At 37.3% G+C, this 17904-nt stretch overlaps 1 protein-coding gene and 1 long non-coding RNA gene across 2 annotated transcripts; both read left to right on the top strand.

Moving 5' to 3' along the window:
• The first annotated feature begins 1139 nt into the window (after positions 1 to 1139).
• LOC127868306 (uncharacterized) lies at positions 1140 to 10638 on the top strand. The gene is made up of 3 exons (XR_008044069.1): positions 1140 to 1589; positions 9834 to 9936; positions 10580 to 10638. It is a non-coding gene; the product is annotated as an uncharacterized LOC127868306 (long non-coding RNA).
• A 4-nt stretch (positions 10639 to 10642) lies between these two features.
• Positions 10643 to 17338, top strand: LOC127869950 (uncharacterized protein PF3D7_1120600-like). Its single transcript, XM_052412608.1, has 6 exons — positions 10643 to 10734; positions 10971 to 11166; positions 12253 to 12268; positions 13524 to 14890; positions 16532 to 16640; positions 17118 to 17338. Exons 2-6 carry the CDS (start codon positions 10972 to 10974, stop codon positions 17336 to 17338), a joined length of 1908 nt encoding a protein of 635 aa, XP_052268568.1. The 5' UTR covers positions 10643 to 10734; position 10971.
• Positions 17339 to 17904: the final 566 nt, after the last annotated feature.

Here is a 17904-nt window from a genome sequence, read left to right as displayed (position 1 = left end):
ATAAAGATGTAGTTTTCAAAGCACACCTTCAAATGATTACCATTTTCAAATTGCAATTATAGTTTATCCCTTAGTTGGGAGTATATTATCTTTAATGGAACATATTTTATTTAAACTCATTACTATTAGTATTGATTGAATTTTGTTTATATAAAATCAGAAGTCCGTAAACGAACAAAAAAACTTGCCTCTATCCGGTCATAATTGCTACTGGAGCCCTCGGTGACGAAAATGTCTCTCATAGTGCGACCCAGGTTGTTGCGATTCTGAAACAGAACCAGATCTTGTTTAGGTCTTCTAGAAATACATTATTCTCCATATATTGTAAAACACATTATTCTATATACATGTGAACATAAATTATTCTCGACATGTGTGAAAATACATTATTTTCACATATGTGAAAATACATTATTCTCCACTTATGTTAGAATACATTATTCTCCACATACATGAAGACATTAGACTCGTGATTATTCTCCACACATATAAAAATGTTTTTTGTCTACACATGTAAAAAATACATTATTTAAAATAAAAACAGGTGAAAATTCATTATTCCGCACACATTTAAAGAGTGAAACCCTCATCTTAATATGTTCGTGGTTGAGTCCATCTACATATTTTCATATGATATCTATCAAATATTGCTGCCTATTTTCATATGATATCTATCAAATATTGCTGCCTATTTTCATATGATATCTATCAAATAGTGCTGTCTTTTTTCATATGATATCTATCAAATATTGCTGCCTATTTTCATATGATATCTATCAAATATTGCTGCCTATTTTCATATGATATCTATCAAATATTGCTGCCTATTTTCATATGATATCTATCAAATATTGCTGCCTATTTTCATATGATATCTATCAAATATTGCTGCCTATTTTCATATGATATCTATCAAATATTGCTGCCATTGTTTTTGTTGATTGTTTGAATAAAAATGACACAATGGTAAATGATGAACAAACTTGATTATCAGGTTACTGTCGAATATATATATATATATATATATATATATATATATATATATATATATATATATATATATATATATATATATATATATATATATATATATTTATATATATATATATATATATATATATATATATATATATATATATCAATACATACCGTGATTTGCGGGGTGCCCGTCGTTTTCAGACCTTTCTTGTGGGGCCTATATTTAATATGGGATCTATATAAGAACCCGCAAAATATGTGCGCCTTAAATGTGTTAACTTTCATACTGGAAGCATCCTATAGCAATTACGCGCAAGTCGGTCTTAAATTGAAATTAAAATAGAGTTGTCTCCCCTACTCCAGGTCAGTAAAGAACCCATCTCTACATCATCTAGACGCTTGCACATTGTGTCACACCGGTCTTACTGACGTCACCATTTATGTATAGAATGGACGCTTGCATAGAACCCGCAATTTTATGTATGCCCCGCAGTTAAAGCGCGTGAAGTGATATAGAACACGAAGATCAGAAAATGGCGGCAGTTAACGGGTGTTACATGTGATATTGAAAATTAATAGATCTACAGTACTCAGTAATGATGTATTTCAAGGTAAATTGAACACACAATTGTTTGTTTTATGAAACCTTGCGTAGCACAGTTAAAATATGCTGTAGTTCCAAATCACCAACGATTGTCTCACAATCACACATGAAGTCTTATTGATATTGCAAACGGTTTTTAAGTTGTTTTTAGCTATCTTACTTAGACTGTAAACTCGCTTTTAAACTAGTTTTCAACTAATTTATTGTTGTAAATAATACGTGTATTCAGCTGTTCAGTTATTATGCAGAGGGAAAATTAAATAATCTCTTTCGATTAGTGGCTATTATTTGCCAGAGTGGCAGAGAGGCAGGTAGTCCGGATTTCTGGTCTCGAAGGCTATTGCTATATTGACTGACGCCTTCGAGTCCAGAGTCCATCGTGATTTTTACGTTAGATTTCTCCGCACAGATTTTCTGCGCACGTTTGACGGCCTATAACTTCATTAATATTGAATGGTATATGAATTCAAACATACCGATTTGGAGTTTAACCATTTATCTGTCAATCTGTGAAGTTTATATGTCGCTATTGTATTAATATCCAAACTTTTGATTTTAATCAGACATATAAAAAGTGCAAAAAAATGTTGAGGTAGAAGTCCGAAACATTCGAAATGACCAAGTACGTGTTCACTAAGCTGGTCCCCCGCTGTCTACTGGCTCCATTATGTTCCACCACATTCGATAGACGAAAGACCGGTTTCCAGTCTACTACGTCACACGGGGTTCCCCAGGAATTTCTCAGATCTATGACGTATTTTGTGGGAACAACAAAACAGTTTTAACCCAAATTGCTGTAATAATTGATAAATAACTCGCTTATAAGAGGTGTTTCGGATACTTGTGTGGGCTGAGACCATTCAAAAATCATCCATGTATGTATTTCAGGTTTCCGCTTTTTTGTCAGTCCCTTAGAACATGAAATATCGCAAGGTAAAAGCACTTAGTCGGTCGTTCGGAATTTTTGTAACATAAAAATCACGATGGACTTGAGACGTAGCGAAGCACGATACATGTCCAAATGATGAAAAAGCTTCGTTCACGGTTCATTATTGAGACTAAGAGGCAGGGTGATTAACATTTTACATTACATTTACATACAGTTTGAAGCATCATAGATCCAATAAAGGTATCCCGTGGGAATGTTGAACAATTATTATAAACTGTTTGAAACTTAGGGCTTTCAGAAGTAGCCGGCAGAAATCCGCCGTCTAAAACCTCATGAGGTGCCGCTAGTCCAGATTTCTGGTCTCGAAGGCTATTGCTATATTGACTGATTCCCGGAAAAAAGCCCCTCGGAAAAAAGCCCCTTCCACCAATTTTTGCCAGTGCGGAAAAAAGCCCCTTCATCAATTTGCCAGTGCGGAAAAAAGCCCCTTCGTCGTTTTGCCAGAGCGGAAAAAAGCCCCTTCGTCGTTTTGCCAGTGCGGAAAAAAGCCCCTTCCACCAATTTTACCCGTGCGGAAAAAAGCCCCTTCTAAATGATTATTATACTTGGAGCGGTATGTCTATTATATAAATTTCCACACTATTGACAAACAAATCATATTCATTAAAAACATGCCTTTTCCAATCAACAAACATTGCGAAAAATGTTAAAGACCTTCATTTAAAGGCGGCCGGCCTAAAAAAGGCCGTATTAAGTTCAGGAGGACTGGGCCACGTTTCCCATCCGCCACATGGAACGTGCTCGACAGTACCCTGAGCGGCAAAGAACGTACAAACAACGTCTGTGAGGAGTGGAACAGTGGGTTCGCGAAGCTGGTGGGTCATGCTAATCCTTCCCTCTGGACAGCTGTTGTGTGTGTTCAACGGGACGCTACAATGGTAGAGGCCGATGTGCTCCGCTTTAGACAAGGAAAGACTGTGACAAAACATAAGAGAAGAAGACAACTCCACACGAAGACGCTGCAGACCCTTTGCCAGCAGTACAGCTCCGGAAGGAAGACAATGGGTGAGTTCCTAGATACTGTTGGACACAACATCCGTCTTCGGTGAAGAGACTACGAGTGACATTTTACAGTGATATTTTTTGATGTAATGTAGATATGTAAGATATTTTGAAATATGTTTCATCATTTGTAGTTTTGCTTGTCATAATAAATATAATACAATATGATAATTTTCGTTCACATGTTACTTTTTTGTGTCCCAGTCTGTTTGAAAAAAGTAAATTTACTCTATGGTTTCTAAGGGGATTTTTACCGCTCTAAACATAATCATTTGGAAGGGGCTTTTTTCCGCACTGGCAAATTGTCGAAGGGGCTTTTTTCCGCACTGGCAAAACGACGAAGGGGCTTTTTTCCGCACTGGCAAAACGACGAAGGGGCTTTTTTCCGCACTGGCAAATCGATGAAGGGGCTTTTTTCCGCACTGGCAAAATTGGTGGAAGGGGCTTTTTTCCGAGGGGCTTTTTTCCGGGCACCATATTGACTGACGCCTTCGAGTCCAGAGTCCATCGTGATTTTTACGTTAGATTTTTCCGCACAGATTTTCTGCGCACGTTTGACGGCCTATAACTTCATTAATATGCAATGGAATGTGAAATCAAACATACCGATTTGGAGCTCAACCATTTATCTTCCGATGTGTGATGTTTCAAGAATGTCACAATTGTATTAATATCCAAAACTTTGATTTAAATCACACACATAAAAAGTGCAAAAAAATGTGGAGGTAGAAGTCCGAAACATCCGAATAGCAACGAGCTACGTCACACGGTCCGAGAAGTAGGCCGACACTCAAATTCCACATATCACTGTAAATAATAGTGTACGCGTATAACCGTCTTAAAATATTTGTGAGCATTTGATAATATACTATGACTAAAATAATTTGATCCGTATTGTCTTTATTTGATTCTATATTTTTGTTCTTACTTTTTTGAAACGATGGATTTATTTGTGGAATTCGACTGTTGTTAAACATTTTGTCATAAAAACGGGAAGATATATTTGAGGAAAAGCCGTCTTTTTTTCTCTATAGTGAAACATGTATGGAAAGCTGAATTGGGCTTCTTTCAGACTTAGTGGACCACATTGGCTGATACTGGCGCAACTCTTAGGAATGATATGACCGTTTTTATATCTAAAACAATGAAGTACATATGAATCATTTGAAAAAAGAAATCATTACGGACTGTGCTTAAAAGGCTGGTTTACGAAAACACCTTTTCCTAATCTGTATGTGAAGAGAGATCAATCATTAATTATATAAAAGATAAATTTAGTACTTGTAACTCAATTTTGGATAAGACGCGTACATTTTCCCCATACTGTACTACGTAATACGATGACGTATGTTCTCGCGAGAATCTCGCCGCGGTCGTAAACAAAATCGAAGTCGAAAGCTAATTTTGAGCTTCATCGATGTTAATTGACAGATAACTCGCTTATAAGAGGTGAATCGGATACTCGTGTGGGCTGAGACGATTCAATTTTTTTTCATGTATGTATTTCTGCTTTCCATTTATTTGTCAGTCCTTTTGAATATGAAATATCGCAAGTTAAAAGAACACAGTCGGTCGATCGGAACTTTTGTAACATAAAAATCACGATAGACTTGAGACGTAGCGAAGCACGATAAATGTCCAAATGATGAAAAAAGCTTCGTTCACGGTTCATTATTGAGACTAGAGGTGCCGCCTACTAGGAACTGTTTCCAAAAAAAATCACGGAAGCAATAAAAATGGTACCATAGACTAACAAAGATTCATTGATATTGTCGTAATATGACAATAGGTGCTACTTAAATCGGGGAAAGCCTCACCTACTTTACATTTAGTTTTAATTGTTTTTTAAACGACATGGTAAACCAACCTTACGACCCCGGGCCCCGGTTTCACGAACATTCTTAAGTCCATTATTGTTCTTAACTCCATAACAGTCTTACTTACAAGTTACAGGCTTAAATTAACTGCCTTTATTTGTGTTGCGTTTCACGAAAAATAACAGGCATAATAACAGTCTTAGTAAAATTCTTAAATCTCTTTTTAAGACATCTATACCCAGGGATCAGGAAATCTCCGAATCCCAATCGGTCCGAGAGACGGCCGAAACCCTCTGATACCTCTTCGCCCCGCACCCCCCACCCCCTCCAAAAAAGACTATATTCTCTAAATCTTTCATGCATGGAACAATACATTATGTTTGATGTGATGTGAAAATAGGCCTTTTATTTGAAATCACATTAAAAACATCTTATTTTGTTTTAGAATTGTTGGTCTTATTAATTATTTTAGAAAGAAATGTCCAATCGGTTTAGAAGGTAGATAGAATGAGCTCTATTTGTTTTTGAACTCTATAAGACTCCCATTTGATGATTTGATTAATGACCAATTAAGTTGTTCAATGTCAATAAAACATGTAGTATTTGCAAAGAAAGCAAGAAATATTATCATATTCAACAAAATAATACTCCTTTAATATTCACAATCTACCATGCATCATTTAATACTGGACCGAATGTGGTAAATAATAATCGGTTTTCGTGGAACAAGTGTGTCACTTGTACTTCTCAATCAAGCGTGCCCAATTGTTTACATTGTTAATTCCCCTAATTTATGATCGCCTCGGGCATTTTTTGACATGGGGATATCAATTAGCGGATTAATCTCGGGACTGCGGAGATAAATGTACTGGTAAGTGTGTAGAATGTCACACCTGTCTGTGAAATCCGGACCGATTTTTATGATAAATCTCAATTTGCAATCGGTCCAGTACGACCAAAATCGGTCAAAAACCGATAAAACCGGCATTTTCCTGATCCCTGGCTATACCCCTGTCTTAACTATGATTAGCAGTCTTAAATATGGCCGATTAAGATATAAGAATTTAGTGTCTGTGATATTTTGTGCCCAAAGTATGACAAATATATTTTAAACACTATTTTTGTGTATTCACGACATAACAGAAATTTATAGGTTTAATGTCCAGTCAGAATAGAAGAATGCTAATAGATGTAGGTAAATATCTCTCAAAATCCGAAATTCAATTTAATTCTTCCAGGCAAATAACACTTATCACTGTATCTTAATGTATTGTTGTTTACATGTTGGCTTTACGTATTGTAAATGCATTATGCTAATAAAGAATATGTTATGTTAAGTTATGTATTGCAGTCAGTTGCAGACTCTCTAGAAACAAAGACGAATCGGCATATTCCCCTCCCACCTCTTCTGTCATCAAGAGAGAGAGAGAGGGAGAGAGAGAGAGTTTGGTCATACTTGATTACCAGTTTAAGTCAATGTGAAAATTATATTACTTACGAGAGTGAGTAAGAGAGAGAGAGAGACCCAGAGATAGAGAGACCCAGAGAGAGAGAGAGAGAGAGAGAGAGAGAGAGAGAGAGAGAGAGAGAGAGAGAGAGAGAGAGAGAGAGAGAGAGAGAGAGAGAGAGAGAGAGAGAGAGAGAGAGAGAGAGAGAGAGAGAGAGAGAGAGAGAGAGAGAGAGAGAGAGAGAGAGAGAGTGTTCCCCAGACACTTTAACAAAGTTAATGTACATACAAAACGATCCATTACATAATGTAACTTGAAACCTGGATCACTTAGTAAGCGCAAAATACATACAATCATTGCGAGCTGTACTGTATTTACATGCATGCAAAAATCTCGGGCAATTTTAACAGTTGTAAACAGTCGTGGAAATGGTGCAATTTTAACGGTTAGTTCAGTTACTTAAGCCTTTTAACATGTACACAAATTTTCACTTGTGTGCCAAATTTATTGAGGTGTATATTTTTTATGACTTTCTATAATTTTCTACTTTAGGCAACTGGAGCTACTGTGTATTTTAACATGTTTAATTTATGATACAACTACATACCGTGATCTGCGGGGTGCCCGTCGTTTTCAGACCTTTCTTGTGAGGCCTATATTTAATATGGGGTCTATATAAGAACATAAAATTAAATATATATAATGCTGCTTTGTTGGGTCTTTGTAATTATGGGGTCTTTGTAAGCAAACAGGAAGTGGTTTTACAGCCATTGTGAATTCAGCATGGATTCTGCAATATTTCAGAATGTGCATCTTATTATCTTAAGTTTTGTGTTGTTGACACTTATTGCTATTGGTTTATTAATATTATGTGTATACATGAGATGGAATGCTTTATTTTTGAGATGGAATAATGATCTTCAGTAAAGTGTAGTTTCTTTAGTGTGTATGTGGTAAGGAGTATGTTCTCATTAGAGAGGTCCAGTTATTTGCTAGGTTAGATTAGGTGTGCACACAATTTTTATCCTTCATCTGTGGTCATCAAGTGATGCAAACATCTTCTTAACCTATATAAACCTCACAAGTTCAAGCAGTTGTATATAAGTTTTATTGGGTATATAAAATACATTCTGTATTTTCATGTTTTATGGGGTATATATCATTACATATTTCACAGAGTGATTGTTAAAAAGGATCATATTGGCAGTGTATATAAATGAACATTACATATGTTACTAAATACGGCACACTGTAGCTGTTTATTAACCTCTAAATAATTACGGGTTTCAGGAAGTTCCGCCATTTTGAAAATGGATGATTGCAATGTAGGCATGTGCTTAAGAAGAAGTTTTTGAAAGAAATAATGAAATCACGAAATTGTGAAATCACGAAATCGTAAAGTTTTGGAGTGAAATCACGAAATCGTGAAATAGTGAAGTTTTGTTGACAAAATTCTCTCCAAAACTTTACAACTTCATGATTTCACAATTTCACTTCAAAATTTCTTAATTTCTCGATTTCATTCATTCGTGATTTAGCTATTTCTTTTCAGAATTTCATGATTTCACAATTTCACGATTCTTCCTTGTTTTCGAATCGTGAAATCATGTAGTTGAAATGTCACGATCAGTCTTTCATATGTTCATGGATAAAAGATTTCCGTATTATGACGGAATTCCGTATTTCCGATCTTCGTCAGGGCCGTTTTTCCAAATCGCATAAATTCGAGGAGAAAATTGAGGGGGGGTGGTAATTCTGCGTTAAATTTCACCATGACATTCCTGACGTCCAAGGACCGGCAGGTCAAATTGTTGTTGTTATCTTCACTAAACAGAGTAAATAAATAACGTCATCCCATTGGTTAAGAAAACAATGATAATTGCCGAATCAATCGAATTAATTTTGACAACCAATGGGATTACGTTATTTATTTACTCCCATTAGAAAAAGTAATGGCCGACTCCAAACGTCAAACAGTGAATATTTATTGTTAATATCGCAAATGTGAATTGTGTGTCCGATGCTCGATGTTGTAACCGCATCATATCGAAAGAGAATGGACATATCTTTCGAAGGTATGTGGCTTTTGGATATTTTCGGGAAGGAATTAGTGAAAATTTGCTAAAAACTACCGGTTTCGTGCATCCGTCCGTGGACGTCAGGAATGTCATGGTGAAATTTTACGCAGAATTTTGTGAAACTCTTTGCTGTTTCTGATTGCATTGACGGATTTTGATAAAACAAAAAGTGTTTTTGAAAAGAAAAATCATTCCTAGACACGATTCAGTAGATATTTTTGAGATCCTGTCAATTTTAAGGGACTTTTGGGTGATTAGTAACTTTCTCATCTTACAGTTACTGATTGTGAAAATAAATTGACATTGTGTAGATCAACTTTCTGCTTTTCTAACTTTTGAACCTTTGATTTGTAGTGTTGTCATCTATTTCACCTTCAAAATGTAGAGAATATTATCAGTGTTTAAGTATATTTAAAGGCCTCAGATTGCACTCCGATATGCTAAAATCCAGGAACTTCCGGGGGCCTCCGGCCCCCTGAACCCCCAGCCAGGGCGTTGCCCTGTACCCACCGGGGGCCCTGCGGCCCCCAGCTTGAAATTTCAGTATTTTCACTTTTCTGAACTTTTACCCATGTATGTTACCCCTGTCCATCCATAACACGGTTTATTAATGAAATTTATTTTCAGTCAATTTAAACAACTGCAAAATCTTTGGATTATAAACCGTCATACCATATTAAAGCTTGTAGTAGGTCCGATAGTGTATAGAAATGGCATTCATTTTAGCGGGGTACTCTATATATCCCGTACCTTTATAGAACCTCGCAGCAAGGGTTAATATTGAAATTGAGGACCCATAACTTACCACATATCTTAGTATACATAGACAACCCAGATCATGGTTTGATACAGATACCCCGTTTCTGACGATATTTCTGTTTATATATATATTATATATGTATATAGTTGGTTAGTCAGAAGACTGCTTGTGGAAAAAACATTATTTAATATATTCAGGAAATGAGACCAAGAAGAAAGAAACAGGAGAATGTGGCAGCAGACTGCATTGATTCAGGGGAGGACCTCAAAGATTTTGTTATTGAACATATACCACCAAAAGGTATTAAATTTTGATTTATGTTATCAATAAACTGGAACATATTTTAGACAAAACAAACTGTGTACATGTATATACATTGGCCACCATACATCTCTAGACAGGCCAAAAATCTTAACTATAATACATAGAAGACATGTCGTCTTCAAACTCATACATTTTCTATTTTGGCTGTTCAGACACTTGAAAATTGTTATCCAGAGAGTGTAGACAGAGAAATTAAAGTAAATTAAACTAAAGGGCTCTCACTACACTTGCAAATCAGGGAGAAGTTTTGTCAGATCATATAAGCAATGTTGAAACAAAATTGTAAAATATTTTAGCGACCAATCATGTGTTAATACAAAATGGCGGCCAGTGTAAACATCTGAGTATTTCCGTTCTCGCAGTCTCGTTCTGCCTTGTGAAGTTTTACGATATTTGTTCTATTTCTATATAGAAGTTGCGTATCCTTATAGTTTATAGGTCTTTGGTCAAAGTAAGTACCAAACTGAGTGTCAAAAAGTAAGTCAAGTTGTAGTAAAACCATGTGTAATATTTGCCTTTGAATTTGATTAAACTAGAGCAGTGTTCTTGGGTAAGTGATGTAGGGCTTTCATGGTCCTCTTGTTTATATAATTGTTTTTGTTTTTGTTTTGCTTGATAGGTCTTGGTGTTAGAACAACAATAAATAGAACAAAAGGAGATTTCTTAATGATTTATTCCCGGCGAACTGATAACAGAAAGAGAAGGGGAAGAACGTGAAGAACGTGAACCATCCGTGTTTAGATACTTCTTCCAATATAAAAGGAAAGGGTGGTGGTAAGTATGTTAGAAGTTGTAATAAAAATAACTTTTAAAGTTGAATAACGCAATATTCAGAACAAAAAAAGAAATTTAAAAAAAATATTCTACCAGTTAATATCTGCTAGAAAGTGATTGAAGTCAATTTTTTCCACAACATTTTGACCACTAGGATAATAATCTCCCAAATGTGCCAATTTGAGCACAGGTGATTGGAAGAATTCTTATTTTTAAAACAATTTTCATTTATATAGTATGGATGCTACTAGTGAATTAGATGTTGGGCCTCGGCTAGGTCGTCTGGTGAACCACGGTGGTAAAGGTAGAAATTGTGTTATGAAAACCCTGGAGTTCAACAAAAGGCCATATCTTTGCTTGTTTGCTGCTAAAGATATTCCACAAGGTGAAGAGTTACTGTATGATTACGGCATTAAGGATTTGCCTTGGGAGGTATGTACACTCAGAGCTTGTTACTCTTTTTTTCTCTTCTGAAGATGGAAGGATATATAGAAATGACCCACGATCTGAGATTCAGGCTCATACAACAGACTCACATTGAGAAAGTAGGCTCAGTTTGTTTCATTGTTTCATTTCTGTCGTTTCTAAGAAGCAAATTGAACACTTCTTTTTGTTTTATGCCATTTGTTTTCATAAACATTTATGATTTGAAATCTATTTACTTGACAGAAATTACTATTTATTTACAAAGTAAACATATCATTGTGCCCCACATAGTTCTATTACACAATAGAACACAAAATGTCATTTTTTTAGCTCAATTATTCGAAGAATAAGGAGAGCTATACTAGTCACCCGAGTGTAGGTGTCCACGTCGGCATAACCACTTATGTTAAAGTTTGCATGCCAAGTACCACCTCAGATGTTTTCAAAGTCCATTGACATATGGCTTTAAAGGGAGATGTGCAGGATTGATAAATGGAACAGATTTGTGAAAAGGGTCAGTTGAATATCATTATTTGAAGCTCAAATATTGATTTACACCCGAAATATTTCAAACCAATATTTTATCAAAAAAAGATATATAAATGGTGTTTTCTATCCTATGCGACGCGCATAGGTTAGCTATTTTTGTATTTCCCACGTAAAGCTGTGGTGGTTTTTGGATTGTCATGTGATCACTTCACCCAAAATACGCATTCGGTGTACCTTGCTGACTATCGACGTCGCCATTTGTTTCAAAATGCCTGGGCCACCATGAATAGTAAGCTCAGCGATGAGCTAAATATAGAATGATCACTAAATGTAGAATGTATTTTTGTATAGGGATTTCTTCAGCGGATTGTTTTCAGGTCCGGTAAAATTAATTGAAAACTTCCTCCTGGAGGGTTTGAAGTGTAGAGTTTAGTGAAAAGTACACATAAGTGTTACAAAAATCGATCTGTTCATGATTTTACAGAGAAAACCTGCTTGACCCGGCACATCTCCCTTTAAGCACAACTACATGAAATATGATTGTTGGAAACTACCTAGCATCCGCCTTTAGAACTGGCTAATAAAATTTTTATAAATTTACAGAGAAAAGCTGACACAGGTAAACACAGTTCATGCTGTTGAATGCATTGTTGCATGGTTTAAATCTTAGACAAAAAATGAAATATCCCATAATGTTGTAGGTATTGAGGTATGATAATTTCCTGCTGTATATTTACGCTGCTTAAAAGTAGGCACAAAATCAATATACCATTAAATAAAATCTCAAGATTAAGTTAAAGGTGATATTTTGCATATTTTGAATTATAGCTACATCATTGTTCTATATTCTAATTATCCTTTTCGGTTTTATTGAAAAAAAAATCATTGAATTTTGTTATGTTTCAAAAACGAGATAAGATGAAACCATTCAATAGTGTCTGTGAGTTTATTTTCAGTTCATGTTGAAAAAGTTTATTTATCCCCCCGCCAAAGGCAAGGGGTATATTAGAAATGCCCTTCGTCCGCCCGTCCAAACAATTTTATCCGGAGCATAACTCCAACAAAGTGCTCAGGGTGAGCTATTGTGACCGGCCTTTGTCCGTCGTCCGTTGTGCATCAAATTTTTTACTTAAACATCTCCTCTGAAACTGCTCATTGGATTTTGACCAAACTTCACAGGAATGGTCCGTAGGTGGTACCCTACCAAAGTTGTTCAGATAGTTCTGATTGGTTGCATAAATAGGTCACAGGGTCAAAAAATAGGTTTTCAAAATGCAATTTTCAAAAATCTGCTTGTCTAAAACTACAAGGCCCAGAGCTTTGATATTTGGTTTATAGCATCATCTAGAGGTTCTCTACCAAGATTGTTCAAAATATGCCCCTGGGGATAAAATTGACCCCGCCCTGGGGGTCACAATTTTACATTGAATTATATAAGGAAAACTTCAAACGAAAGTCTTCTTCTCTTGACCGCTAATAGGAATTTGTCCAAACTCAAAAGAATGATCCCTGGGTGGTCCCCTAGCAGAATTGTTCAAATGGTTCTGACTGGTTGCATAAGTAGGTCACGGGGTCAAAGATTAGGTTTTCAAAATTCAATTTTAAAAAATCTTCTTGTCTGAAACTACAAGTCCCAGAGCTTTCATATTAATTCGATGTATAACATCATCTAGAGGTCCTCTACCAATATTTGGTGGACAACATTAGTGGTCCTCTGTAAATGGCTCCACTGTGACCTTTGACCTTTTCCTAAGGTGAGCGACCCAGGGCCCTTTGGGCCCTATTGTTAATATTTATGTGGATACATTGCAGTGCTCATGCTGTCTGTTGACATTGTCACCATTTGCGATAATTTTATAAAAAAAATATTTAAGAATTGGTGGCCGCTACTGACAATCTGGAGAACATGCTGGAGGCCCAGACTACAGACAATCTGAAGAACATGAAGGAGGCCCAGACTACAGACAATCTGGACAACACGCTGGAGGCCCAGACTACAGATAATCTGGAGAACATGCTGGAGGCCCAGACTACAGACAATCTGGAGAACATGCAGGAGGCCCAGACTACAGATAATCTGGACGAAATGCTGGAGGCCCAGACTACAGATAATCTGGAGAACATGCAGGAGGCCCAGACTACAGACAATCTGGAGAACACACTGGAGGCCCAGACTACAGACAATCTGGAGAACATGCTGGAGGCAGAGGCTACAGACAATCTGGAGAACATGCAGGAGGCCCAGACTACAGATAATCTGGACGAAATGCTGGAGGCCCAGACTACAGATAATCTGGAGAACATGCAGGAGGCCCAGACTACAGACAATCTGGACAACACACTGGAGGCCCAGACTACAGACAATCTGGAGAACATGCTGGAGGCAGAGGCTACAGACAATCTGGAGAACATGCAGGAGGCCCAGACTACAGATAATCTGGACGAAATGCTGGAAGCCCAGACTACAGATAATCTGGAGAACATGAAGGAGGCCCAGACTACAGATAATCTGGAGAACATGCTGGAGGGCCAGACTACAGATATTCTGGAGAACATGCTGGAGACCCAGACTACAGATAATCTGGAGAACATGCTGGAGGCCCAGACTACAGACAATCTGGAGAACATACAGGAGGCCCAGACTACAGATAATCTGGAGAACCCGCTGGAGACCCAGACTACATATAATCTGGAGAACATGCTGGAGGCCCAGACTACAGACAATCTGGAGAACATGCTGGAGGCCCAGACTACAGACAATCTGGAGTTAATTCTGGAGGCCCAGACTACAGACAATCTGGAAAACGTGCGGGATGCCCAGACTATAGACAATCTGGAGAACATGCTGGAGACCCAGACTACAGACAATCTGGAGAACATGCTGGAGATCCAGACTACAGACAATCTGGACGAAATGCTGGAGATCCAGACTACAGACAATCTGGACGAAATGCTGGAGGTCCAGACTAAAGACAATCTGGAGAACACGCTGGAGGCTCAGACTACAGACAATCTGGAGAACATACTGGAGGCCCAGACTACAGACAATCTGGACGAAATGCTGGAGGCCCAGACTACAGATAATCTGGAGAACATGCTGGAGGCCCAGACTACAGATAATCTGGGCAACATGCTGGAGGCCCAGACTACAGATAATCTGGGCAACATGCTGAAGACACAGATTATGACTGAGGAGCAGGTACACCCCAGCAAGATACAGGACCAGATCTCCGGTAATAATGTAAGTGTGCAGTTAAGTTAGCCGTGTACTGCAAAAAATACCTTTTTATATATATAAACAGCATTGTCATAGGTCTACATACATATATAGGCTCAGGGATCATTTTGAGGCGCGATTTCCGCGATATCTTGCACAAAAATGACAGATCTCGCACACAAATTGACTTAATGAGAGAAAATCTCGCACTCAAATCTGCAGCAGTAAAAATTGTAGATTCGCGTCCGAAAAGCAATCGTACCAAGTCATAGACTGATTCAGCAAAACAAGCAACGCTCCTGAAATGTTTCCATTTAACGAACGACTATCGTGTATCGCTTATTCTGGTTTTGGTTGTAGCTTTCCGGAAATGACAAAGAAATGCGTGCGCACATCACCCACCTTTGCAGATCATTGACTTGAAGCGTGCTTGTAACAACGTCGTTCATTGATCAAGAGAGGCTATTTATGTCAACTTCCGGTTGAGGAATACCCTGTCACGTGACTGTGTATTGCGCAACCAAACATCAGGGAATTCCCTTATTTTTAATTATGATGTACACAATCACTTGACGGTGATACCGAAAATAAAGTCGATAAATACACGCAGACGATGGGTTCAACCAAAATATTAGATAGCATGATACAGAACGGTAACATTCGTTTGATTGACTATTTAAGTGATAGGAATACCTATATTGATGATGGTTAGGTTGAATCATGCACACATTTATTTGAAACAAGGTCAAGTCTTTATTTGATTATGTTTCTTATTGATAGTGAGTTTTCTTATCATATTCATAGTGCCTGCGAAGCTATATGAAGTCTAATTTTGTAAATATGTGTGTGTAGTACTGTAATTTGTAACAGTTTATGTACAACATCGTGATTATTTTCACACATTTTAATTCATTAATCAAATTGTGTGTTCATTATCTGTCTTCTGATATATGGTAAAGATGAGTAAAATGTTTCCCCGAAAAAAACTTTACCACTCACTTTTTTTCTCCAATACAACAAGCCCAACGTCTTCCCCAAAATCAGCTTATTAACAAACTGTTCTTTTATTTTTATAGAATATATTCAAATAATGAAATTGTATGGTTTTCATAAAATCTCTCATCAACATTTAAAATCTCTCACCAAAATTTGACAAATGAGAGAAATACTCTCACTGAAAACTTGGGCCAAAATGGTCCCTGTAGGCTACTTAAATTATTCATTAGCCTGGCCCTGATGAGCTTGTATACAACATGTATTTCATTATTATGCATGCTGATCAGGACGAACATATCAGAAAGCATTTGCATTTGGTGCTGTTGTCAAGATTAAAGCAAGTTCATGTAATACAAATTGTTATTAATGTACATATATAGGAGGTGAACTCCTATTAAATGAATAAAAAGAGCTTATTAGTCACTTTTTAAACACAGTTTTATTGCCAAATATTCAACTTAATGCATGTGCGCGTGTGTGTTCGAACTTTTGTGGCCATCATAAAAAAAAACTGTTATTTACGTTGTAATTTCCATTATATTATTTATTCTTAAATTTTTGTCGAAAGCTTGTTGACAGCCTGCATTTGTACAAAATTAAATCTGACAGAGTAAGTGTAAGATCTAAATGAACAAATCCCAGATAAATACGCAGTTTTGCCCATTTTAGGCCCTGATGAAGGAGATGGCTGTGCGACTTACCAGCCTTAAGTCTATACAGACAGCTGCAGAGGAGCTGATCAAACAAGCCACTGATTTGCAGGATGGTGATGCGAAAGGTTGGTGCCAGGTTTTTAACTTGTGATACAGTGTTGCAAATGTAGCTAGACATGAGGATAGAGACAGGGAGTTTCTACATGTGTACTTGTATAACCTGCAATCTATAACTAATCAATCAGAAATATCTGCAAATTGATATGGTCTATGTCACGCATCAAAACTAACATTGTGGACGATGAGATCAAGGTGGATCATGATCAGTTTGTGCATCTACATTGTTGGGTCAGAGTCCACATTTGTCACTATTAGGTCATTGATGCCTATCAGATGTCTAATGAAGCATTTCAGAGACTTCCAGAGAATGGTGTGGGCCCTTATAAGTAACCAGACTGTATGGATGCACAGGCTGATCTTGGTCAACACTAGTCGCTGAAGCAATGTTGGTTTTATCAAAACTTGCCTTATATAAATATGAATCCAACAGGTTGCCCTTATCACATTGCACATCACAATTATTGGGCTAATGCTTATTGCAGATATTCCTCATGGCACCAACAAGTTCTGGGATGAACTGCAACAGTTGACACATACGCTGAAGCACATGTCTGACAGGCTTGGCAATCAGGAGCCCACGGTGGAGCCCACGGTGGAGCCCAGCCTCATCCGGGAACAGCAGGAAACACTAGAGGTGAGTGTCCAGTGCTGGCACTGTAGACTCATATATTTTTGTGTTGGTTTAATTTACATGCTCCGATAATTGCACACATTTAAAACCAGAGCTAACATTTAACCTGCGCTTTGTATTTTTATGTGGTAAAGGTAAGTGTCTGTGTATGCATGCGTCCTGTAAAAGTTTGTCCAGAGCATATCTGCAAAAATATTAACATGATTCAAGTCAAACTTGGAGTATAAGTAGTTGGTAATTAGAAGGTGAGCACCTGGCCTTTCATGTTTCAGTAAAATGATCCTTTGGCAGGGGAAATGGGTGTTTGTGACCTTTTTATGCCCCCGGTAGGGTGGCATATAGTGATCGCACTGTCCGTCTGTCTGTCCTTCCGTCACACTTTGCGTTTAGGTTTCGAAAAATGCTCATAACTTCTATGTCCCTTGAGATATAACCTTCATATTTGGTATGCATGTGTATATGGACAAGGCCTTTCCATGCGCACAAAAATTTGACCCCTGTGACCTTGACCTTGAAGTAAGGGTCTGCGTTTAGGTTTCAAAATCTGCGTTTAGGTTTCGAAAATGCTCATAACTTCTATGTCCCTTGAGATATAACCTTCATATTTGGTATGCATGTGTATATGGACAAGGCCTTTC

This window comes from Dreissena polymorpha, chromosome 2 (assembly GCF_020536995.1).
Source record: "Dreissena polymorpha isolate Duluth1 chromosome 2, UMN_Dpol_1.0, whole genome shotgun sequence".
NCBI classification, from domain to species: Eukaryota; Metazoa; Mollusca; class Bivalvia; order Myida; family Dreissenidae; genus Dreissena; species Dreissena polymorpha.
The sequence above is the reverse complement of the archived record's forward strand: the minus strand, read 5'-3'. Positions and strand labels throughout refer to the sequence as shown.

What these genes read in the sequence shown, in the direction of transcription:
- LOC127869950 (XM_052412608.1), top strand. Translation starts at nt 10,972, where the DNA reads ATGGATGCTACTAGTGAATTAGATGTTGGGCCTCGGCTAGGTCGTCTG. An exon ending in ACCAGATCTCCGGTAATAAT is followed by an intron (nt 14,891 to 16,531) that starts GTAAGTGTGCAG and finishes TGCCCATTTTAG; the next exon opens with GCCCTGATGAAGGAGATGGC. An exon ending in GCAGGATGGTGATGCGAAAG is followed by an intron (nt 16,641 to 17,117) that starts GTTGGTGCCAGG and finishes TGCTTATTGCAG; the next exon opens with ATATTCCTCATGGCACCAAC.